The sequence below is a fragment of the Danio aesculapii genome, chromosome 4 (genome assembly GCF_903798145.1).
Source record: "Danio aesculapii chromosome 4, fDanAes4.1, whole genome shotgun sequence".
NCBI lineage: Eukaryota > Metazoa > Chordata > Actinopteri > Cypriniformes > Danionidae > Danio > Danio aesculapii.
The window spans coordinates 23,391,076-23,416,743 of record NC_079438.1 but is presented as its reverse complement, the minus strand read 5'-3'; the positions used below and the strand labels follow the sequence as shown (position 1 = coordinate 23,416,743).

Genomic DNA, 25,668 nt, shown 5'->3' with positions numbered 1-25,668 from the left:
ACATCTGATCCACACAGGCAGCTCCACGTGGGCTGTGGACACTGCATATGCAGAATCAGAGTAGTTGACAGACTGTCCTTTTGAGTGTCTCAATGCATTGATTAAGGCCAATAGTTCTGCCTTTTGTGCAGATTGTTTGCCAATTAGGGGTTCCAGATTGTATGGTGACCAATTGATCATCCTGTAATTTAACCACAGCAAAGCCTGCCATCAGGCCCTCTCTAGCAACTGCCAATCTGTTGCTGAGGCGTCTGTTTTTAGCTAACTTCTTTTTCTCAAGCTACAGTTTCAAAATTATTTTTTTCAGCTTTAACAACTCATTTCCTTCTTTATCTGCTCTTTCTACAGCCTCATCTAGAAAATGCCTTACCTTTTTCCATTTAGTATCATCACTGTCTGGTACCTAAGGAGAGGGTACCTCTGAGTTGAAAATTAACAAGTTTTATTTTGAATGCAAGAAGTTAGAGAATACAAGTTCTGCGCAGGAGAGGTGTAATATCAGTTCAGCCCCCTCTACTATGCTCTCCTTCAGGCTTTTTATACTGTTTTTCGCACACTATCTAACCCTCAACCCTATTGACTTATATGGTGTTGTCTTGACAGTTTGACCATTCAGCAACCAGATATTCCTCTTCCTGGTATCTGTTATGAGCAGCAGGCCTCCACCCTGCCAGTAGCAGGACGTTGGGTTCCTCTTGTACACACATTATCACAGTTAACCCTTTAAAAGAAGAAACCCTTTATGTCTGCATTTATTAGTAAATGTTTAGCAAAATCTAACAATAAAAAAAATGCTATCCTTCAACCCATAAAGAGAATTACTGCTAGATAGTGATCACCTGTATTTTCCCCACCATGGCTTGGTTAGGCGTGTATCAGCAAACAAATAAAGCTCGATAAAGCCCTGACCTTACCGAATAAACAGTGTTCCACCAGATCCTGTATGTCACACACTATAGTTTACTGCTGAACAACTCATTTTATCATGGTAAAATAACACAGAAATCGAACATTGATACTTCAGTCTCCTGCCGAAGCTCAGACGGTCTGCTTAGAAAAACTGTCAATCACGATGACACGCCCCATTTTTAACAGCATTGAATTACTGGCTAAAAACACTTACAGAAATTAAGATCTGCACCTGTATCAGCATAAGTGCCTTAAGTGACCGGAACCATATTTCAGGAAATTTTATTGCAAGTGTAAAGAAATGTTTTATTTGGGCTTAAGTCCCTTTCATTAACACGGAGGAGGCAGCCAGCCCCCAAGGGGCGATCTAATGGCCGGGACTTTTACTCAAACTTTTACTTTTACTTGTATTTTGAAGCTGTGAAATTTCATTTTTAATAACATGTGAATGTGTGCGTCTGGTGTGCAATACTTCCAGCTGTCATGTGTGTGCTGCATTGCGCATCCGGTGTGCGACCCCCTTTAGTGTAATGTGCTCAACCTGCCTGGATCTACTTTAGCTGTGTGTTTATCTGAAAATAACCTTTGAATGTTCATCAGCTTATCAGAATCAAGCATTTAACAGACTCATAGTATCATGTATTATAATGTATTTTCAATTACTGAGTATTTTGTGAGTGTACAACTGTGTGTGAATGAATCTTTTGGTTAAATATTGTTCTTGTTTCGTCAATCATAGAATCTTGAGAGTAAAATGATCAAATTTCTGAAGAATGAACTGGAGAAATTTAAGAAAATCTTACAGGAAGAAAACAGTCAAGAGTTTGTAAAGGACTTTAATGACAACAGAAGCAGAATCACAGAAGCAGCTCTTGATCTCACACTCTTCTTCCTGAGAGAGATGAAGCAAGATCAAGCTGCTGATACTCTCGTGGGTAAGAGACTCATGGCTAGACCTACACAAAACCTGCAGATTTCCACAGAGTTTTAGTCCATCATTGAGTTTATTTATTTACTGTGTAAATGTGTGTACATTTATATTCATTCAGTTATTTAATTTCAGTAATATTGTTGACTAATATGAAAATGTTCATGATTTATTTACAGTACAGTTTGTAAAGTCATATTATCTGTCCTTTAGTAGATCTGTTATATAAGAGTCTTGTGCTTTGTTTACCAATTAAGTAATTCTAATTGGATTTGTGTTGTATATTTTATTTTATATATAAAGTTTTTAGTTATGATATTCCCTAAATCTTTCCACAGTTATCTGCAGATTGTTTACAAAATTCTCAACAGAAATGGCAAACAATGACAGAAAATTCTAGGGGTGTAACAGATCACGGTTGATCCATGATTCGTATGGATCACAACCCATGGTTCGGAAAACACGTGACCCGTGGATTAAATTTGTAACGATCGCTGAGAGATCTATATAAATGATGGTGATTTGCATATGTTTATTAATCCTTCCAATCGCTGCATTCAAATCTGAAAATGCAAAAATGAAGTTACAAACAGTCAAATAACACAGAAGTACTGGGAGAACAGTTCATAGTTCAGATAAAATCACTGATGTTTATGTTGAAGATTAAAATCACAGTCATATGCTCAAAAATGAAAGTTGTAGGCAGCAATTACATTATTTAACCATTAGGAGGAGACAACCACTCAAACTAAAATAAAACGAAGATTTATGAGTGAATAACTGAATCATTTTATTGAAAATGAGACTACAAATAAATATGGGCTGTACAAATTATAATGTTAGATTTCTACATTCAGCATTATCAGCAACAGTAGCAGTAACAGGGAATTTTTCACAGCACTGAATATTTTACTATTTAATTTTATTCAGTTGATTATTTCTTTATTTTATTGTTAATAATATTACACTTTTTTTAGTTCTGTTTGTTAAAACCAAAAGTGTCCTGCAGTGCTGTTTCTGTAATAAATGGAAAGCAAATGACATTCGTCTCCTCTCCTTTTTGGCTGATCTGAAAAATGGTCCAATCTGTGACTAAAAAATCATTATGTGATCTGAACCCTGAGATTTGTGATCCGTTACACCACTAGGAAATTCTGTCAGGCCCATCTCATGACCATCTGTCAGACTGTCACTTACAAATAAGTCAAGACTAAATCTATCTGTTTCTTTGCTCCTGTGTTTAGATGAGCTGTTCTTCATCAATCAGCTTAAATGTAGCCTGAAGAAGAAATATCAAAGTGTGTTTGAAGGAATTGCTCAGCAAGGAGCCTCCACACTTCTGAATAACATCTACACAGATCTCTATATCACTCAGGGTGCGAGTGAACAGGTCAACACTGAACATGAGATCAGACAGATTGAAGTTGCTTCCAGACGTCATCAGTCACTAGAGATACAGGTTGAATGCAAACATTTGTTTGAAGCACCTGAACAAGACGAGCAGATCAGAACTGTCCTGACAAAAGGAGTTGCTGGCATCGGGAAATCAGTCTCTGTGCAAAAGTTTGTTCTGGATTGGGCTGAAGGAAGAGAAAATCAAGACATCAGCTTCATATTTCCTCTTCCATTCAGAGAGATGAACTTAAAGGAGAAAGAAAGACAAAGTTTAAAAGACCTCATAACTCAGTTTTTCCCAGAGACTAAAGGACTGAACCTTACAAGAAGCACACGATTCAAAGTCCTGTTCATACTTGATGGATTGGATGAATGTCGTCTTCCTCTGAACTTTGCTGGTAATGAGACGTGTCATGATGTATCGTCAGCAGTCTCTCTGGATGTTCTCCTGACGAACCTCATCAAGGCAAATCTGCTTCCTTCTGCTCTCATCTGGATCACCAGCAGACCAGCAGCTGCCAGTAAGATTCCTGCTGACTGTATCGACCGGCTGACAGAGATACGAGGATTCAATGATACCCAAAAAGAGGAGTACTTCAGAAAGAGACTCACAGATCAGAATCAGGCCAGAGAAATCATTGATCACATTAAACAGTCAAAGAGTCTCTTTATTATGTGCCACATCCCAGTCTTCTGCTGGATTTCAGCCACTGTTCTCCAGAACATTTTGAAGGAGAACAGAAATACTGAACTGAAACACAGAGCTAATGCTGAAACACTGCAGGAATCTCCCAAGACTCTGACACAGATGTACACACACTTTCTCCGCTTTCAGATCCAGCAGAGCAGAAGAAAGTATGATGGAGAAAACACACCAGATGTCTCCTGGGATCCAAACCTCATCCTTTCACTGGGGAAACTGGCCTTCCAGCAGCTGGAAAGAAACAATATGATCTTCTATGAGAGCGATCTGAAAGACTGTGGCATTGACGTTTATAAGGCATCGGTGTACTCAGGCATGTGTACCCAGATCTTTAAGGAGGAGACAGGAATCATTCTTGGTACCATGTACTGCTTTCTTCACTTGAGCATTCAAGAGTTCATTGCAGCCCTTTATCAACATCTGTTTCTAGACATCAACAAGAAACAAGCAGAAAACAGCAGAAATGTGTCCATGATTGATTTGCTGAAGACCGCAGTAGACAAGGCTCTAAAAAGTGAGAATGGACATCTGGACCTTTACCTTCGCTTCCTTCTTGGTCTGTCACTCCAGTCCAATCGACAACTCTTACGAGGCCTGTTGACACAGCAGGATGACAGAGACCATTGCGAAAAGAAAATAATTGCGTACATCAAGAAGAAACTTGAAGGAAATCTGTCTCCAGAGAGATCCATCAATCTGTTCTACTGTCTGAATGAAGTGAATGATCAAACTCTGCTGAAACAGATTCAGTCTCACCTCAGTAGAGAAAGTCTGTCATCTGCTCGCCTTTCACCTGCTCAGTGGTCTGCTCTGGTCTTTGTGTTGTTGACCTCAGAGGAGGAGCTGGAGGAGTTTGAGCTTCAGAAATTCCAGAGATCAGACGAGTGTCTCATCAGACTATCAGCAGTCATCAAATCCTCCAAAAGAGCTCAGTAAGTCAAAGTGCTTCTTTCTCAAATTAAATAATAAAGTATATCATGTTAATGAACATGCACAATAGTGATATCATCTGCACTTGAAAATACATTAATAATAGTTTCTTATTTAATATTTTAGTGTTTTTTAATAACGTTTAGATTCATGTTTTGGCAGTGGTTGTTTAAGGGATAGTTTACCCAAAAAATGAATTTACAAATTTTTACTCACCCTCAAGGGGCTATAAACCTTTCTCAAACTTTGTTTCTCCTGTTAAACATAAATGAAGATGCCTGTAGAAAGAAGCCTGTAACCATTGACTTACACACCAGTTGTTTTTCCTACCATGTAGGTCAATGGCTAATGGTTTTCAGCTGTCATAAACTATTATCTGTTAAGCAGAATAAAAAGATCATAAAGGTTTGGAACCACTTAAGGGTGAGTAAATGTTTAGGGGAACTATCTCTTAAGAAGCAGCAAATAAGCCAGTAAACTACATTTTCTATTAGCGGAAATTGCATTGTGTGTGTGTGTGTATGTGCGTGTGTGTGTATAGACTATTCTGTTCAAAACACGCCAATAAGTCCTACATGACGGTAATAGTTCAATTAATGTGTTTACATGTCTGTACTGCACTTTAAAAATGCGACTAAAATCAGCATACTCCACACGTCTTAATTCGATTTCACTTCAGTTTGATTATCCTTAATCAGATAAATTTAATCAAAAACCGCTGTTTATATGGTTAATTCTTAATCACAGTATTGTCTTAATCACATTAAAATCAAATTATTGGTGTCCATGCAGTGTTGGGCAGTAGCGTCACTACTTGTACTTAACTACATTTCTCAGTAGCGTGGCGGTAGCGTCGCTACTTTCAAATCAAATGTAAAAATCAATGTAAAAGTAGCTTACTTTTAAATCAAATAGTTTTTCAGTAGCAAAGCTATTTTACTAGTAAAGTAGCGCAGTAGTGTCCATACAAGCTACATTTACCGATCGCAGATCCAAGATGGCGCCGATGACGATGGCAGCCTCCGTGTCGTACTCTTTTCTGATAAGTGACGGCACTGACACTCCCGGAGCCGGTGTCTAGCCAATGAAAGTAAATCCATATGATGGCGAGAATGATGATTTCTTCTTCTTCCTGTTTTACGGTGTTCGACAACCAAGGTTTTGGTGCATTACTGCCACCTCTGGTGAAACTTGCTTGATGGAAAGATGACTGAGGGAGGAGATATATCCAGCTGCGGAACCGCAGAACACACGTTTCAGGCACACACAATTTAGGTAAACCATATATGGTAACTAACTAACTCCTTAGCATTATCGCCACCTATTGAAGTTCACAAATATGATTTCCCATTTCAGTCATTATTATTATATCGTAACGATCATTTTAACATCTCTGCAGATTCTGAACTCAAATTATGTAAATACAATTAATTAGTTAAAGACACATGACTTTATTCACGTGTCCACATACACAAAGAAAACATAATAGACCGTCTAATTGTAGGATTAAGTGTAATAAACTAATTCAGGATCTTAATATTATCATAGTTGGTTAATATCACTTTGTTGTAAAATATAAAAAGCAAACAATAATGTGTCACATTAAAATTAATTACTATAGTTAAACATTTAAACAATATATAATATAGTTATAAACTGGTTATCTTAACTGATTATCTGATTATAAACTACTATCTTTAATAAACTGTCACAGCTGTTAGTTAAATATATTTATAATATAATTATATATATATTTTTTTTATTAATTATTAATTGTTAATTTGTTTCTATTGCTAAATTTTGGTTTAAAAACAATATATTGCTTACAATAAATTACTACAGTATTTAATGTGGGAAATCATTATTTAAAAAGTTCTTAGAAAATTAAGCAAATACACACTATTAAATCGCTTGAGTAAAATATTAATATAGTGTTATACACTTATTTCATATAAAATGTATTATTGTCTATATTAACTTGCTATTTTTCCTTCATTATAAATTAATCCATTATATAAATTAAACCTGTCCAAAGTAGATCATTTAGCAAGGCCAGCAAACGAGTATCTGCTATATTGATTCTGTCAGATAATAATGACTGATCATCTATGATGACTGATAGAAAACACTTCAGTCTATTATTTTGAATGGCGATCGGAAACAATGCTCCTCATTCGCCCGTCTCGATAGCAATATCTATGAAAAAGTAAGCACTTGTTTATTGTGTACAATATTTATTAACTATATATATCAAAATATATTGTTGACGATGTCCTAGAAGACGTTAATAACATTAACATCTGTCGTAACCATATATGGTTTGCATAGATTGTGTATGCCAGATTGTGTGTGCCTAAAACGAGTGTGGTTCTGCGGGCCTGCAGCTGGATATTATTGGGAGGGAGAGGAGTTATTTCCTCATGACCATACCTCCAGAAGTACATGTAAAGATGCAATAACTTATTTCCTGATGCTGTGCTCAAAAAATAAAAATACTTTAGTGTATATATATATATATATATATATATAATGCTTATTCCAATATATTTCCCTTTACTATTAATGACTATAGTATTTTAAATGTGTAACACCTGGTGTTATTGGATTGTTTTAGCTGTTATATACTATAATGTGTTTCTGTTTAGTACAGCATATTATTTACAGTAAATAACTGAACTGAACTATTCTGCCTCATATGTTTTATCGACAGTTTTATTGATCAGTAAGATGTGAGTGACTTGGATTTAAGTTGCTTTGATTTAAAAATGAAATTTGCAAAAATAGTTTAGATGTAGCTAAGCTATTTTTGCCAAGTAGCTTTTAGCTTAGCTTGCTACATTTACCAGGGGGTAGCTTTTAGTGTAGGTAAGCTACATTTTAAGTTGAGTAGCTAATAGCTTAGCTCACTACACTTCTAGTAGCTTGCCCAACTCTGTGTCCATGTAAACGCACTCACTGACACAGACACACACTCATACACACTCATACACTATGGTCAATTTTGTTTACCCAATTCACCTATACCGTATGTATTCGCGCTGTGGGGGAAACTGGAGTTGGGACTCAAACCAGCAACATTCTTGTTTTTAGGCGAAAGTGCTAACCACTGAACCACAGTGCCGCCCTCTTCTTTATCATATCTTCCTCTAATCATGCAGGCAGGCAAAGCAAATGCAAGAGGTGGATCTAGGTGTAGTTCTAATGTTAAATAAAATCCATACACAAAGAAAATGACAGAGCTGAAGAGCAGAAAACACAGACAAGAGAAACATACACACATACAGCAAACTCTGATCAACACATAATGACTGAAACAGAGGAGCTTAAACACACAGAAACTAATAGGATAACAAGGGGGTTAAGAGTAACTGGGCAACTAACAAGGGTAACATGGGGAAAACTGAGGTGAACACAGAGAACACAAGGAAAACACAACAGTACAAGGACAGGATAACCAGGACCATGACATAGCTCCCTTCTAGAAGAAGATTCCAGATGATCCTCAGAGGAAAACACAAAACAAGAGTGAGTTCAGCAAGCTGGATGTGCTACAGTGGACAAGGGTGATGGGGGAGAGGCAGTTTAATGAAACCATGACAGGGTACAGGACAGATGGTGAGGGGGAAACTGACAGACAGGTGAACAGGAAACAGGACAAAGCCAATGCAGGGACTACTGGAGAGTAAACCAGGGCAGATCCTGTGGATCAGGATAAACAGCTGGAGCACAGAGATATAATGTGTCCTTAAATGTTGCATTCACAGGTGAGGCAGTCCTTATCACTGGCACTTCTAAATAGATGTATTTATTTTCTATATTTCTGTATCTCTGTTTGCTTTCTTTTGTCTGTTGATATGCAGCTTTTAAATGTGCTAAAGGAAATTATTATTATTTAGTTTGTTCATGTGTTTTATTGTCTGTCATCTCTGGACCTTTGTGTATGATCTTCTCGTCTTTTGATAAAAATATTTCTTCATCTGTTCAGACATCTGAAGGAAGCCATTTACTTTTGTTGCATAAACCTAAATCCTATTAAAAGCTCAAATCACCAGATGTGCTCACTAATTGGTGAAGTTAAACCAGTCACTACAGTCAGATGTGCTTCAGATTATTAAACACACCAGATCAACACATACATATTGTGTTTGTTCTCTACACAGGCTACAGGGCTGTTATCTCACTGTTCGGTCCTGTAAGAGTTTGTCTTCAGCTCTACAATCCTCAAACTGTGTCATGAGAGAGCTGGACCTGAGTAACAATGACCTGCAGGATTCAGGAGTGGAGCTTCTCTCTGATGGACTGAAGAGTCAACACTGTAAACTGGAGACACTGAGGTCTGAGTTCAAACACCTGATTGATTATTAATTAATTGATTGATTGCTTGATTGTTTTTTGTTTTGTTACATCAGACAGATCACATTAACAGTGTGGTTTTTAGTAATCTGTGTTCTTTCTCAGACTGGTGACATGTTATCTCACTGTTCAGTGCTGTGAGATTTTGTCTTCAGCTCTACAATCCTCAAACTGTGTCATGAGAGAGCTGGACCTGAGTAACAATGACCTGCAGGATTCAGGAGTGAAGCTTCTCTCTGATGGACTGAAGAGTCAACACTGTAAACTGGAGACACTGAGGTAAATGATTCTCCACTCAGCAATATCACACAGACATTTGCAGGGATATGATTTTATTCATATCTACACATTGATAATGATTATATGATTATGTCTATGTGTTGACTCAGAATAAAAAGGACAAATCTATTTAAATGTTTTACTGAATAAACTGCATGAAGCTGCATTTTCAGAATTGAAGTAACTCTTTTTCCTTATGTACACCATAAGGGTGTCAAAAGAGTTTGGCATCTGTTCAGTAATAGATCATACTGGTTGTTACATACTGATGTAGTTTATCTCATATGCGCTTTGTAGCTGACTATGGTGAGGGAGGTGAGCACTGTTAAGTTATGTTTTATGAGCATGCGTAAGAAAAGTGTGTGCACTAGAGCGGGTTTTTTTGGGGGATAAAAAAAGGATCCCACTCTGTTTTTGCGGGAGTTATGTGTTGGAGAGAATAAAGTGCGTTACAAATAAGAAGAACCGCTGTAGTGATTTGGTAGCAGAGGATGGCTGCTGCTGGGAATTACAAAAATCCAACGAAAATTCGGATTTTTGACGAAAATTTACGAAAAAACAGCTTATGAAAGTTGGAAAAATGAGATTGAAATCTGGAAACGCGTCACAGACCTGGACAAAAAGCAACAAGCCTTGGCAGTTACCTTGTCACTAATGGGCTGAACAAGAAACAGCGCACTGGAAATACCCGCGGATGATTTGAATGCTGACAACGGTATGCAAACATTAATAGAAAAATTGCACTCTGTGTTTTTAAAAGAAGAAAAAGATCGACAGTAGGAAGTGTACACAGAGTTTGATCAGATCACAAGAGAAAGCGGTGTTTCTATGGTGGACCACATCGTCGAGTTCGAACGTCAATACAACAGTCTGCGTAAGTTCAAAATGGAGCTCCCAGATGCTGTACTAGCTTTCAAGTTACTCGATACCGCCGGTCTTACTGTTAAAGATAAACACTTAACGATAACAGCTTGCCCCACCGTTTCTTTCACGGACATGAAATCAGCCTTGAAAAGAATATTTGGTTATAACGTTACTTGACCACAAGAGGGCGCCAGTACTCTGCATAGCGCAGATGATGCTAACTACATAAGATACTTGGGCAAACGGGGAACTAAGCTAAATACTACACAGCAATTCCAAACTGTAGCTCAAGGTACAAATCCCCTTGATAAATATGGGAGGAGAACAAAATGTGCTATTGCCAAAGCACATTTCACTGGGCAAAGGACTGTCCAATTAAAAAGGATCATGTAAAAATGACAAAAGATGTAAGATAAAAAGATGACATTGAAGAATGTAACATCACTTTGTTTTCAAATGAATCTATGTCTAACTCTGAAGTTCTGGACATTGCACATGACAAAGCAACAATGTTTAAACAACCTGTTAAACTTGAGCTAACATCTTCTGGACATTTCTGTGTGAACTTGAGAGATGACCGCATTCTAGATGAAAACGAGACAAGTGAGACCAAGACAACAAATGAAGAAATTCTGTCTGTGACAGAAAACGAGACAACTAAAGAAAAGGAGAGAGTACTGTTGAAACTACAAAGACAATTTGGACATGCTTCAGCCGATAGACTAAAAAAATTACTGGCCTGCTCAGGTAATCATGATGATGAAAGCAACACTGTTCTCGTGAACATTGTGAAAAACTGTGATACATGTAGTAGATACAGTGAGCCAAAACATAACCCTGTTGTAGGTTTGCCTATGGCATCAATATATAATGAGACTGTGGCAGTGGACTTGCATGAGCTTGGGCCTGGAATATGGTATTTGCATGCTATTGACCACTTCACACGCTTTAGTACAGGGAGTATTGTCACAACAAAGAACCCAAGAGAGATAGTGAATCACTTTATTCACTGTTGGATAAGTGTTCATGGTCCTCCATGCAGACTGTTTAGTGACAACAGAGGTGAATTTAATAACAACAAAATGAGGGATATGGCTGAAAATGTTAACATTGAAGTTAAAACAACTGCGGCCTACAGCCCATGGAGCGTTGGCCTTTTAGAAAGGCATAATCAGACCCTCACTGAAATTTTGCTGAAGGTGAAAAAGGACAACAACTGTGACTGGAAAACAGCCCTTGACTAGGCATTAATGGCTAAGAACGCAATGCATAATGTACACGTTTCAGCCCTTACCAGCTAGTGTTTGGGCAAAACCCGAATCTGCTTTCATTGCTCACTGATAAGCCACTAGCTCTGGAAACAAGTACAAGTACCTGGGTTGCTAAACAAATTGAAACACTGCATGCAAAGAGAAAAGCATTCACAGAAGCCGAATGCTCAGAAAGAATCAGAAGAGCCCTTCGTAAGCAACTGCGACCTGTTCATGATAGATATGAGACGGGGGACAAAGTATATTATTAGAGAATAGACTGCAGTGAGTGGAAAGGTCCAGGTGTGGTCCTAGGCCAAGATGGTGTAGTTGTATTTGTCCGGCATGGCGGAACCTACAGTATGTACGAGTGCATCAGGCTAGACTTAGAAAGGTTGGACAAATATTGTGGGCTGCCAGACAAAGCAGACCTGATAAAATGTGTGACATATGATTCTTGGCATCTAACACAAAGCATGCTTCTGTTCAGACCCTGCATTGTGCAAATAAACTTATCACAAAACTCAAATCAGAAGAGGTTAACTTGAGGTTTCAGTACTTGGGGAACAACAGCTCTGTTAAGCTAGGAGTGTTCAGTGATTCCTCAATGGGAAACCTACCAGATGGTGGCACACAATGTAGACATTTCATCATGCTTATGGGAGAAAATGGAAAATTCTCACCAATATCCTGGCAGTCAAAACGCATCAGGAGAGTTGTATGAAGTAACTTAGCAGGAGAGGCTTTGGCACTTGCAGGCGGGATTGACAATGCAGTTTTCCTTGCTACACTCTACTCAGAGGTCACCACTGGTGACTGCTCATGCAACAACTTGCCAATTGTATGTATAACAGACAATCATTCTCTTCTCGATGCTCTCAAATCTACAAAATCTGTTACTGAAAAGAGACTGCGCCTAGAAATCAGCAGCACGAAAGAGCTTATGCACTCTGGAACTATTGAGCAGATCTTGTGGTCAGAGACCAAAGGGTAGCTGGCTAACTGTTTGACAAAAAAGGGGGCATCTGCACTTGGCCCTCTGAAAGCTCTCAGCACAAGCATTTGCTATCTCAACTTCTGAATGTACTTTTAAAATGTTTTGCTTTTGTTGATGATTAGTTTTTCTGACTGGGACTATAAAGTTAATAGGCCATCTTTAAATGTTTGTTCTCTCTCTCTCTCTCTCTCTCTCTCTCTCTCTCTCTCTCTCTCTATATATATATATATATATATATATATATATATATATATATATATATATATATATATATATTTTTTTTTTTTTTTAAAGGGGGAGTTTGTTAAGTTATGTTTTATGAGCTGCGCATGCGAAAGAAAAGTGTGTGCGCTAGCGGGGTTTAAATTAAAGCCAATATATTTTAGTCATCTAACTCTAGAGTAGATTTAGTCACTAAAATCTGATCAAATGTAGTCGACTAAACCTAAAATGATTCAAAAGGCTGAAATACGACTAAAACTAAATCAAAATTTTCTGTTAAAATTAAAACACTTCATATATCTGACTGCTCGTATTAAAAGGAAAAACTGTATACTTTAATTGTAGAAAATTAACAATTGTGTATAAACAGATCGCTAATACACTGTGATGCACAGAATCTGTGTATTTAAGTGAAGTTTATTAATAAACTAATTATGAGAGGAGCATGTGCTTATGATTGACTGCTAATGCATTGGATCCACCAATCAGATGATGCCTAAATCACTATAAATCGCTCTTCTCCCTGTACACCAACGACTGCACTGCAAAAGACCCCTCCATCAAACTCATTAAGTTTGCAGACGACACTACTGTTATCAGCCTCATCCAGAACGGTGACGAGTCTGCATACAGACAGGAGGTGGAGCGGCTGGCGTTATGGTGCAGATACAACAACCTGGAGCTGAACACACAGTGGAGATGATAGTGGACTTCAGGAGAAACCCCCCTGCACTCCCCCCACTCACCATCATGAACAGCACTGTGGCTGCAGTAGAGTCATTCAGGTTCCTGGGCACCACCATCTCTCAGGATCTGAAGCGGGACATTCATATAGACTCTATTGTGAAGAAAGCCCAGCAGAGACTGTACTTCCTTCGTCTGCTGAGGAAGTTCAACCTGCCACAGGAGCTACTCGTACAGTTCTACTCAGCTGTCATCCAATCCATCCTCTGCACTTCAATCACCGTCTGGTTCGGCTCAGCTGCCAAAACCGACCTCCGTAGACTACAGTGAATAGTCCGGACTGCTGAACGAATCACTGGCACAACCCTTCCTACACTTCAAGAACTGTACTCTTCCAGAGTGAGTAAAAGGGCTCGCAAAATCACTCTGGACGCCTCACACCCAGCACACTACCTGTTCGAACTGTTACCGTCTGGTCGGCGCTTCAGAGCACCAAGCACAAAAACAGCCAGACACAGGAAAAGTTTATTTCCTCAGGCTGTCTACCTTATGAACAGTTAAATATTCCCTTACTGTGCAATAAATATGTGCAATACTTTCTCATACGCACTTGTACACAGCACCTTATATCAATATACAATGCAATATTTTATCATACGCACTTGTACACAGCACCTTATATCAATATACAATGCAATACTTTCTACATTCGCACTTGTACACAGCACCTTATAACCTGTATATTTATAACAATCTGTACATCCAACTCAACATCCAGGTTTCTTTTACTAACCGCATCTGTTTAATGTTCATCATTTTTTATTATTATTATTTTATTTTTTTTATATTTATTTTGTGTTGCCACTTGTCACTTTATGTACACTGGAAGCTTCTGTAGCCAAAACAAATTCCTTGTGTGTGTGAAGCACACTTGGCAATAAAACTGATTCTGATAATAACCAGAGTATCTTACCTTAGCTGCATATTGAATAATCCCCCCTTCCACCCCCACTCCTCCCCTTTCCTTGACAGGGCGGCACAGAGGCCTAGTGGTTAACACCGTGGCCTCATAACAAGAATGTCACTGGTTCAAGTCTTTACCTGGCCAAGATGGCATTTCTGTGTGGAGTTTACATGTTTTCTCCATGTTTTAGTTATTTAATTTCTTTATTTCTGTTATATACCCATCTGTTTCACTTTATTCTGTAAAGGGCTTTAAGATGCAACTTTTAAATATTCTACAGAAAATTATTGTTATTAGTTTGTTAATTAAATTATTAATAAATAAACCAATTTTAAAAAGTATTTTTCTCTTTTTTCTGTGTGTTAGGTGTTTAATAAAGAGTTGGGCTATTGGAACATCTGAAGGAAGCCATTTAATTTTGTTTTATAGACATTAATACTGTTTAAAGCTAAAATCACCAGATGTGCTCACTAATTAGTGAACTGGAGACACTGAGGTCTGAGATCAAACACCAGATTGATTATTTGATTTATTGATTGATTGATTTTTTGTTTTGTTACATCAGACAGATCACATTAACCATGTGGTTTTTAGTAATGTGTGTTCTTTCTCAGATTGGCCATGTGTAATCTCACTGCTCAGTGCTGTGAGAGTTTGTCTTCAGTTCTACAATCCTCAAACTGTGTCCTGAGAGAGCTGGACCTGAGTAACAATGACCTGCAGGATTCAGGAGTGAAGCTTCTCTCTGATGGACTGAAGACTGTAAACTGTAAACTGGAGAGACTGAGGTCTGTTTTCAAACACCAGATTTTTTTACTTTTATTTCTATTAATTCTTTTTTTTTTTTACATCATATGAATGAATAAAAATCACACTCTTAATGTAATCTGTGTTCTTTCTTCTCAGATTGGTCATGTGTAAACTCACTGTTCAGTGCTGTGAGAGTTTGTCTTCAGCTCTACAATCCTCAAACTGTGTCCTGAGAGAGCTGGACCTGAGTATCAATGACCTGCAGGATTCAGGAGTAAAGCTTCTCTCTGATGGACTGAAGAGTCAACACTGTAAACTGGAGACACTGAGGTAAATGATTCTCCACTCAGCAATATCACACAGACATTTGCAGGGATATGATTTTATTCATATCTACACATTGATAATGATTATATGATTATGTCTATGTGTTGACTCAGAATAAATAAGACAAATCTATTTAAATGTTTTACTGAATAAACTGCATGAAGCTGCATTTTCAGAATTGAAGTAACTCTTTTTCCTTATGTACACCATAAGGGTGTCAAAACAGTTCGGCATCTGTTCAGTAATAGATCATAACTGGTTCTTACATACTGATGTAGTTTATATCATATGCACTTTGTTATTGTGGATAACTATGGTGAGGAAGGTGAGCACGAGTAATTAAACGCTCCAACTACTTTAGAAAGCAGATAACCGTGCACAATCCCTGCTTGTTAGTTTGCTGGAGGGTCTTTTTGCTGCTCAGGGAGAAAATGAAAGCTGCAAAGCTATCAGAGTGATACTTGTGGATCCAGGCTGTCTGTAGAACGAGTTTTCACCACTGCATCTGTCATGGATCAGCTGTGATAAACGCAGCCGTTCAGTATCATCATTCTGTTGAGGAACACAATGGCCAATCACAGGTGTTTAAGAACTCACTCAAAAAGCAAGCGGGATTATTAATGCAATGTCAAGTCAAGTCTATATATTTTTTAAAGCGCTTTTAAAGACAACAAGTGTTTACCAAAGTGTTGTACAAGTGTGCACCATTTAAAACGGAGGACAAATAAAGGACACAAGACTCTCATATGGTTTAATGTCAAAGAGTGAAATGAGTTTTCAGACTAGATTTTAAAACAGAACGAGTTAAAACTCTAACATTTAGAGGCAAATAATTACAAACTGGTTTGTGTTCTGACCACATTGGCTGTACACTATATCAATAAAGGGTTTAGTCTTTTAAAAACACCGCTGTAACACATTGAGCCACTGAACATTGCTCTTAAGATGTTTTTCTAGAGGGGGAAAGTGTGAATTTCCTCCAAACCTCTCAGATATAGTCTGTGTTAGTAAATGCAAGACTATTGATGAACTCCAGCATAACACTGTTTGACAACGCTTCAGATGACTGTTCTAGAGCCTACAACTAATTAATCTGTCAGATTCTGGAGTGCATTACAGCTCTAAAGAACATTATAAATGATGAATGATCTTAAATAAAACAAACACATTTATAGAGATGGTATACAAGTATATCATTTCACTCACCTGGGAAACGGAGGCCACGTGAACGGTTTTGTGAAGTGCACACAGCATGCCATATCATCTGATACTTGTAGGAAATAATTCCAAAAGGCGACTGACTGTGTAAAGCCACATAAACAACACAAAAATACATCGAGTTCAGCGGCTAATCAGCCGGAATCAGCTGAGGTGACGAGACAGTGACCAGGAAGACCTAGCTGTCACTCAAGTGGCCACGCCCTTAATTATGCAGACTTAATATAACCTAATATAAACAAAACGGATGAGTTATAAAAAAATTCACCCCCTCACAGTTGCCATGAAGGGTAATATTAGCCAGATGAACCAAAAATGGTTCTTTGTATTTGTTCTTGTAAACACCTTTTTTCCCTGCTGTAAAGTCGGCCATTTTAACAGTGGGCTCAATAGAAATCTGCTCTATATGGAGCCAGGACTAGCGGGATTTCCATGAATTGCAGTTTCAGTTACTTCTGTGTTGGCTTCACGAGGGAGAGTGGGAGGTTGCTGCTTGGTCATTACTCTACTTATTTACTCAGTGCTATAGCTGAGCACCATGAACTTCCTGCTGAAAAATCCAGCTTGAACCAGCCTTTTTTTAGACCATTTCCAGGCTGGTTTCCAGCCATTTCCAGCCTGATTCTTAGCTGGTCAGGTTGGAAAATTACCAGCTTAATCCAGCTAAAACCAGCTTGACCAGCCTGGTTTAAGCTGGGCATAGCTGGTTTTGGCTGAACTCCCAGCCTGGCCAGGCTGGTCAAGCTGGTTTTAGCTGGACATTTTCCAGCCTGACCAGCTAAGACCAGGCTGGAAATGGCTGGAAACCAGCCTGGAAATGGCCAAAACCCCTCTAAAACCAGGCTGGTCGACCAGCTAAAACCAGCCAACCAGCCTAGGCTGGTTTAAGCTGTTTTTTTCAGTAGGGCTGTAGCACCAACAGTAAATCTATACACTGCTATAAACTATTGCTGTACACTGACATTGCAAAGAGGACAAAGAGGACTATTTTAAGCCCTTTCAAAGATGTAATGGCTTGAAACTGTTCAACAGACTGGTCAAAAATACCAGTAGTTTACCTTGTTAATAAAGGGTTTGCTGAATAATTGCAGACTCCTGCATTTTCAGATGGAGACTGTTCTTACATGTGTATTGATTGCTGACACATTTAACATATTACTTATGATATAAATAAACAATGCATATCTAATTTTAGATCTTCAATAGAAAAGCTATATTCCATATTTTAATGAGACGGTTTTATTTCATTTTAAGATTGAACATTTTGTATAAATAAATGTTTACAATATTTAATTAAAATACTCTTAAATTAAAGCCAATATATTTTAGTCATCTAACTCTAGAGTAGATTTAGTCACTAAACTCTGATCAAATGTAGTCGACTAAACTTAAAATGATTCAGAAGGCTGAAATACGACTAAAACTAAATCAAAATTTTCTGTTAAAATTAAAACCCTTCATATATCTGACTGCTCGTATTAAAAGGAAAAACTGTATACTTTAATTGTAGAAAATTAACAATTGTGTATAAACAGAATCGTTAATACACTGTGATGCACAGAATCTGTGTATTTAAGTGAAGTTTATTAATAAACTAATTATGAGAGGAGCATGTGCTTATGATTGACTGCTAATGCATTGGATCCACCAATCAGATGATTCCTGAATCACTATAATAACCAGAGTATCTTACCTTAGCCTCCTTCGCTTTGAAGAATCCCCCCTTCCACCCCTACTCCTCTCCTTTCCTTGACAGGGCGGCACAGAGGCCTAGTGGTTAACACCTAGGCCTCATAACAAGAATGTCACTGGTTCAAGTCTTTACCTGGCCAAGATGGCATTTCTGTGTGGAGTTTACATGTTTTCTCCATGTTTTAGTTATTTAATTTCTTTATTTCTGTTATATACCCATCTGTTTCACTTTATTCTGTAAAGGGCTTTGAGAAGCAACTTTTAAAGATTCTACAGAAAATTATTGTTATTAGTTTGTTCATTAAAATATTAATAAATAAAACTGTTTAAAAAGTATTTCCTGTCTTGCAGTGTTGGAGCATCTGAAGGAAGCCATTTAATTGTGTTTTATAGACATTAATATTATTTAAAGCTAAAATCACCAGATGTGCTCACTAATTAGTGAACTGGAGACACTGAGGTCTGAGATCAAACACCTGATTGATTATTGATTGATTGTTTTTTTTTTTTGTTACATCAGACAGATCACATTAACCATGTGGTTTTTAGTAATGTGTGTTCTTTTTCAGATTGGCCATGTGTAATCTCACTGCTCAGTGCTGTAAGAGTTTGTCTTCAGCTCTACAATCCTCAAACTGTGTCCTGAGAGAGCTGGAGCTGAATAACAATGACCTGCAGGATTCAGGAGTGAAGCTTCTCTCTGATGGACTGAAGAGTCAACACTGTAAACTGGAGACACTGAGGTAAATGATTCTCCACTCTACAATAACTACAGTCAGACAGTTTCATATTAGGGCTTTTCATGCTTGAACATGTTAACCCTGGGTGATACTAAACCCCAGATAACAGGAATTATGGTTTATCAGTAATTATGTTTCACACTGCTCATACTATACCTGTAGTTAACCCTCAGGGGTCTGAGGTTATTTTGGGACCCCTGAGATGTTTTGACATGCCCTGACATTTGTGCTTATTTCAGCTACTTCTTTCATAGTACTGGCCAACATGTATTTTATTTGTATTCAGCACAAACTGTGCTACAATAATATGTGAGAAATATTGGTGTACATGTTTGTGTTTTTAGAAATAAATATTATGTGTGGTTAGTAGGTTTTAGAGGACAAAATAGCTGAAATAAGGTCCAAAAACCAGACTGAATGTGCCTGAACAAGAGTTTAGAGTAAGCAGTCTTGTAGGCTGGAATATTTACTGCACAATTATGTGAAAATGATTCTGTTCTCTCATTCAAAGAAAACATTACAAATGATCTAGGATTTGTTGGGTTTGTTTTGGGTGATCTCAGCGGTATGCGTGAGTGACAATGGTCATGAATAATTCACACTTGGAGAGACAACAGACACTCCCCCACTCACCCATCAAGGGCAGTGTACAGCAATGTCCATCTGCAACAGCTAGCCCAAACTAAATGCTTGTTGTATGACTTGCTGTGTGACCATGTAAACACTCTGGGTGAACAATATACAGTGCTCAGCATATATAAGTACACCCCTCACTAATCTATCTTTTACATTCATATTTGAAATAGGAAGCTCTACAATATTATATTTGTGGATATACAATAGATTAGCCAAATCTGGAGCTCATCTAACAAAATAACAAAAATGTATATGTTCTAGAAAAATATTAAATACAAAATTAAAAAAGAGGAAAAATCAAGAGAAGCAAAACAATGGAAGAATTCAGCTGAAATTTTGTAGGGTTTTTTGCAATATTTAGCCTGAATTTAATTGTGTTCTCTTTCAATTTCTGAATATGTTTGGTGACTAAAATATTATTGTAATAAATATTTCTGTTTAATAAATCTGTTTTGTTTAAATGCAACAAAATACACTGCCTATATTGACTGAGAAATGGAGGAAAATCTGGATTTTCAGAATGGGCTGTACTCCATTATGCTGAGCGGCTGTATGTGCACTTATACAGCGTGCACATATAATATATATTTGAAATGGTATAAAACGTGTTGGCCAAACTCTCTTGTGCATTAATCAAGCATTTAATAATCATTTCTGAATGAGTCGCGTAATGACAAAAGCTTTAAACACAAGAATAAATCCTTTTTTTAACATCAGAAAGTCAACAGTGCCACCAATCCTCGCTTACTTTTTAAAACATTTTCCTTCCTCCTCTATCCTCCTCCACCCGCATCCTCCACACTCAGTACTGATGACTTTGCTACATTCTTTTGCACCAAAACTGCAAAAATCAGTGCTCAATTTGCGGCACCTACAACAAACACGCAAGATACACCACCAACACCACACACACTCACCTCTTTTTCCCAGCTCTCTGAGTCTGAGGTGTCCAATCTCATGTTATCTAGCCATGCAACCATCTGTCCGCTTGATCCCATTCCCTCTCATCTCTTGCAAGCCATTTCTCCTGCAGTCATACCAACACTGATTCACATAATTAACACATCTCTTGACTCTGGTTTATTCCCTACTTCATTTAAGCAGGCTAGGGTAACCTCACTGCTAAAGAAACCCAACCTGGATCAAACGCTACTTGAAAACTATCGACCAGTATCCCTGCTTCCATTCATGGCCAAGATTTTGGAGAAAGTAGTGTTCAATCAAATCCTGGACTTTCTTACTCAAAACAACCTCATGGACAACAAGCAATCTGGCTTTAAGAAAGGCCACTCAACTGAGACTGCCCTGCTCTCGGTCGTGGAGGATCTCAGACAGGCTAAAGCAGACTCTAAATCATCTGTCCTCATCTTGCTGGATTTATCAGCTGCTTTTGACACTGTAAACCACCAGATCCTGCTATCTACGCTTGAGTCACTGGGCGTCGCAGGCACTGTTATTCAATGGTTCAGATCTTACCTCTCTGACAGGTCATTCAGGGTGTCTTGGAGGGGAGAGGTGTCCAACCTACAGCATCTAAACACTGGGGTACCTCAGGGCTCTGTTTTTGGGCCACTTCTCTACTCCATCTACACGACATCTTTAGGAACAGTCATCCAGAAACATGGATTTTCCTACCACTGCTATGCTGATGATACCCAGCTATACCTCTCTTTTCACCCTGATGATCCCTCGGTTCCAGCTCGCATCTCAGCCTGCCTGTCAGACATTTCACACTGGATGAAAGATCATCATCTTCAGCTTAACCTCATGAAAACGGAAATGCTTGAAGTTTCTGCCAACCCGACTCTTCACCATAACTTTTCAATCCAGATGGATGGGGCAACCGTTACTGCATCCAAAGTGGTAAAAAGCCTTGGAGTAACGATTGATGACCAACTAAACTTCTCTGACCACATTTCTAGAACTGCTCGATCTTGCAGATTCACACTCTATAACATCAGAAAGGTCCGACCCTTCCTATCTGAACATACTGCTCAACTCATTGTTCAAGCTCTTGTTCTCTCCAAACTGGATTATTGCAACTCTCTACTAGCCGGGCTTCCAGCTAATTCTATCCAACCTCCTCAGCTGCTTCAGAACGCAGCAGCACGAGTGGTCTTTGATGAACCCAAAAGAGCACGTCACTCCACTACTCACCCGTTTGCACTGGCTGCCAGTTGCTGCTCGCATCAAATTCAAAGCTCTGATGTTTGCTTACAAAGCGACCTCTGGCTTTGCTCCTTCTTATCTGCTCTCACTTCTGCAGATTTATGTGCCCTCCAGAAACTTGCGTTCTGTGAATGAACGTCGCCTCGTTGTTCCATTCCTAAAAGGGAAGAAATCACTTTCCCGAAGTCTCGCATTCAATATGCCCAGTTGGTGGAATGAACTCCCTAACTGCATCAGAATGGCAGAGTCACTTGCTGTCTTCAAGAAACGACTAAACTCAACTATTTAGTCTTCACTCTCCTTTCTAATCTGTAACTGCCTCTCTGGCTATACCACTAACTGTACTCTCTCTCAAAAAAAAAAAAAAAAAACTACACTACTAATGCTTTGCTTCTTAGACTTTACACACCTGAAACTTGTCTATAGCACTTGTTCACTGCTGCTCTTATAATTGTGTAAATTGCTTCCTTGTCCTCATTTGTAAGTCGCTTTGGATAAAAGTGTCTGCTAAATCACTAAATGTAAATGTAAACATGAAAAACAATTCCTTTAAATCTAAATCATATTTGAAGACCTTTTATAGAGATTTCCACAAATAGTTGCAGTCTTAGTTCACTTTTGAAAACTTTAGCAGGTTGTGACTATGTCTGTGGGTGTCAACATTCAACATCACTTTCCGTGTGAACAGCCCTGAAGTCTTACCAGATGTGGAGCCCAAATGTGCAGGGGTGTGATTTTATTTCTATTGATATACAGTTCTAGAGATGATGTTGAGTCCTTGTTGAGTGTGTGAGTGTGTTTGCTGATGTGAGGGCTTGATCAATAAGGAGAGCTAATCAGGATGTGTGTGTGTGTGTGTGTGTGTGTGTGTGTGTGTGTGTGTGTGTGTGTGTGTGTGTGTGTTCATCACTGCTGTTGACATGAGCAGAAACAGCAGTCAGCATCTTCACAACACAAAGAGATGTGTGATTGTCCAACTGTGTGATGTGAACTCTTGCTGTGTTTGTAGATTGTCTGGCTGTATGGTGACAGAGGAAGGCTGTGGTTTTCTGTCTTCAGCTCTGACTTCAAACCCCTCACACCTGAAAGAGCTGGATCTGAGCTACAATCATCCAGGAGATTCAGGAGTCAAGCTGCTCTCTGAACAACTGGAGGATCCAAACTACACACTGGACAAACTCAAGTATGTGGAGCATCACTGGTCTTGTGCTTTTCCACTGAATGGCTTTAAAAAGACACTAGAAAGCTCTTTTCTGATCTTCAGTTTTCTGTGAGGGTTATGGGGTGAGGACAGACAGAAGATACAGCTTGTAGAGTATTCCAGTCATGTCTATGAAGAGCAAATCATTGAGTGTGAAATGAATCTCCTCTGTAAATGTTGGAGTGTATTGGCTCAGTTGTGACATTAAGCGGGACACACTGTACAGTTTCAGCATTTGAGCTGAGCAGAGAAACTTCTTCCTCCATTTGTGCTGAAGAATCCTCCAATATCAGGTCAGGAATAGGGTTGGGGATTGAAGATGGATTCAGATTCTGGAATCAGACACTTGGATTAATGTTCAGACTCTTGTTCTAAAATCAACATCTGGATTCCTCTTCTCGGTGCACACATGTGTATTTTTCACTTGCTAATCTGTCAGCAAAGCTAAGTGTGATCACTGTAATAAATGAATGTTGCAGCAGGGTGTCTCCATCAACATGAGCAGTATCTGCGCTTGCTTCACCAACAGCAGAGGAAAAGAACGCACTGTGTTAGATTCATTGTGCATCCCGGCTGGAACCAACAAGTGTTGTGTGTTTTAGCTGAAGAGTTTGGAGCGTGTAGCTGAGCAGCTCAGTGCTAGCTTTAGCTTATTAGCTGAGGGGGAAACTAAACAGCTCATTCTCTCCATCTGTGTGTGTTTACAGTCTGGGTCATGGAGGAGACGCGAGGATTACAGCAGGACTGCACAAATGTAGGACTACACACACACGCACGCACGCACACACACACACACACACACACACACACACACACACACACACACACACACGCACACACACACAGCTGTGGTTTTAAATGTGTGTGTTCTTGTGTTCAGATGTCTGTTTCCTCACACTGGATCCAAACACAGCACACACTTGTCTCATTCTGTCTGAGGAGAACAGAGAGGTGAAGTGTGTGGAAGAGGATCAGCCGTATCCTGATCATCCAGACAGATTTGATTATTGTCCTCAGGTGTTGTGCAGAGAGAGTGTGTGTGGACGCTGTTACTGGGAGACTGACTGCAGTGGAGATCATGGTGTGTGGATATCAGTGTCATATAAGAGCATCAGGAGGAAGGGAGGAGGTGATGAGTGTGTGTTTGGATTTAATGCTCAGTCCTGGAGTTTGAGCTGCTCTTCCTCCAGTTTCTCATTCTGGCACAATCACACACACACTGAACTCCCAGTGAAGCCGCTCAGCAGGAGAATAGGAGTGTTTGTGGATCACAGTGCAGGAACTCTGATCTTCTACAACATCTATAGAGACACAATGAGCCTCATCCACTCCGTCCAGACCACATTCACTGAGCCGCTCTGGCCTGGGTTTGGGGTCAGTTCTGGATCATCAGTGAAACTGAGCTGAAGACTGACGAGAGATTTACCCACAATCCTCTGCAGGAGCAGTCAGTAGCAGTGTGTGTGTTTGTGTGTGTGTGTGTGTGTGTGTGCGCGTGTGTTTGTGTGTGTGTTTGTGTATGTGTGTGTGTGTGTGTGTGTGTGTGTGTGTGTGTGTGAGAGAGAGAGATTTTTGAGATTTTAACAAACTTTATTTTGCTTTTTTAAAAGGGAAACAAAATACAATCAGTATAACACAATTTAAAAATTTACATTTACACTTTTTTTCCCTTTTAAACAATTCAGGAAAAGAGTTTTCTCCTATAACAGTCCACATCTTTCCATCTGAATCCCAGATATCTTTAAAACTTTCAATATTTCCCATCAATCTATAATAATTAAATTCTAGATGTATTCTAGCTCTTATTATACATGTAAAAAACAATAAAACATCTAAATCAATGCTTTGTTCTATTTTTTTCTTTCTTGTTATGTAAATTGTTATTTTCGCTTGTCCTACTAAATAATTTAACATTTTACAAACATTCTTATTTTTGCTCCAATTTTCACTGTAAAAATGAAACGAACATCTGAGAAAATTTCCCCAAACAATACAAACAATTCCTTTAAAAACTCAAATAATGAAAACAATTGTTCACATTTAAGAAAACAATGAAAAATTGTCTCTCTGCAATTACAAAAAGGACATAAATCTGTAACATCAGAGTTTAAAATAGACACAAATGCATTTACAGGAACAATACCATGGAGTATTCTCCATTGAATATCTCCAACCCGTTTTGTCAATGATGGCTTATAAATTGCTTCCCATACTGGCATTATTTCATCTTTAACTTTCAAAAATTTTCTCCAGGGTGTATCAATCTTATTCTTTAGTTTTCCTTTGTTTAACACTTTAACACAGAAAGAATAAATAAATTTTCCACCAACAGAATCAAAAATAATAAAGTGAACATCACTTTTAAAAATCCAGTATAAAAGTTGAAAGTCCTCTTCGTCCATTTTTGGTCGTACGCATATGTTCGGAAAAAAGTCAGTGCATTCAGGCAATTCGCTT

General features: G+C 38.5%; 1 protein-coding gene across 1 annotated transcript; it reads left to right on the top strand.

The window, feature by feature from the left end:
* The first annotated feature begins 1,648 nt into the window (after nt 1-1,648).
* On the top strand, nt 1,649-25,052 carry LOC130222299 (NACHT, LRR and PYD domains-containing protein 3-like). Its single transcript, XM_056454872.1, has 10 exons — nt 1,649-1,844; nt 3,082-4,867; nt 9,026-9,199; nt 9,324-9,497; nt 15,093-15,266; nt 15,385-15,558; nt 19,035-19,208; nt 23,020-23,193; nt 23,919-23,965; nt 24,092-25,052. The coding sequence occupies exons 1-10, from the start codon at nt 1,664-1,666 to the stop codon at nt 24,616-24,618; spliced, it is 3,585 nt and encodes a 1,194-aa protein (XP_056310847.1). The 5' UTR covers nt 1,649-1,663; the 3' UTR covers nt 24,619-25,052.
* Nucleotides 25,053-25,668: the final 616 nt, after the last annotated feature.

What these genes read in the sequence shown, in the direction of transcription:
- LOC130222299 (XM_056454872.1), top strand. Translation starts at nt 1,664, where the DNA reads ATGATCAAATTTCTGAAGAATGAACTGGAGAAATTTAAGAAAATCTTA. An exon ending in TGTAAACTGGAGAGACTGAG is followed by an intron (nt 15,267 to 15,384) that starts GTCTGTTTTCAA and finishes CTTTCTTCTCAG; the next exon opens with ATTGGTCATGTGTAAACTCA. An exon ending in TGTAAACTGGAGACACTGAG is followed by an intron (nt 19,209 to 23,019) that starts GTAAATGATTCT and finishes CTGTGTTTGTAG; the next exon opens with ATTGTCTGGCTGTATGGTGA.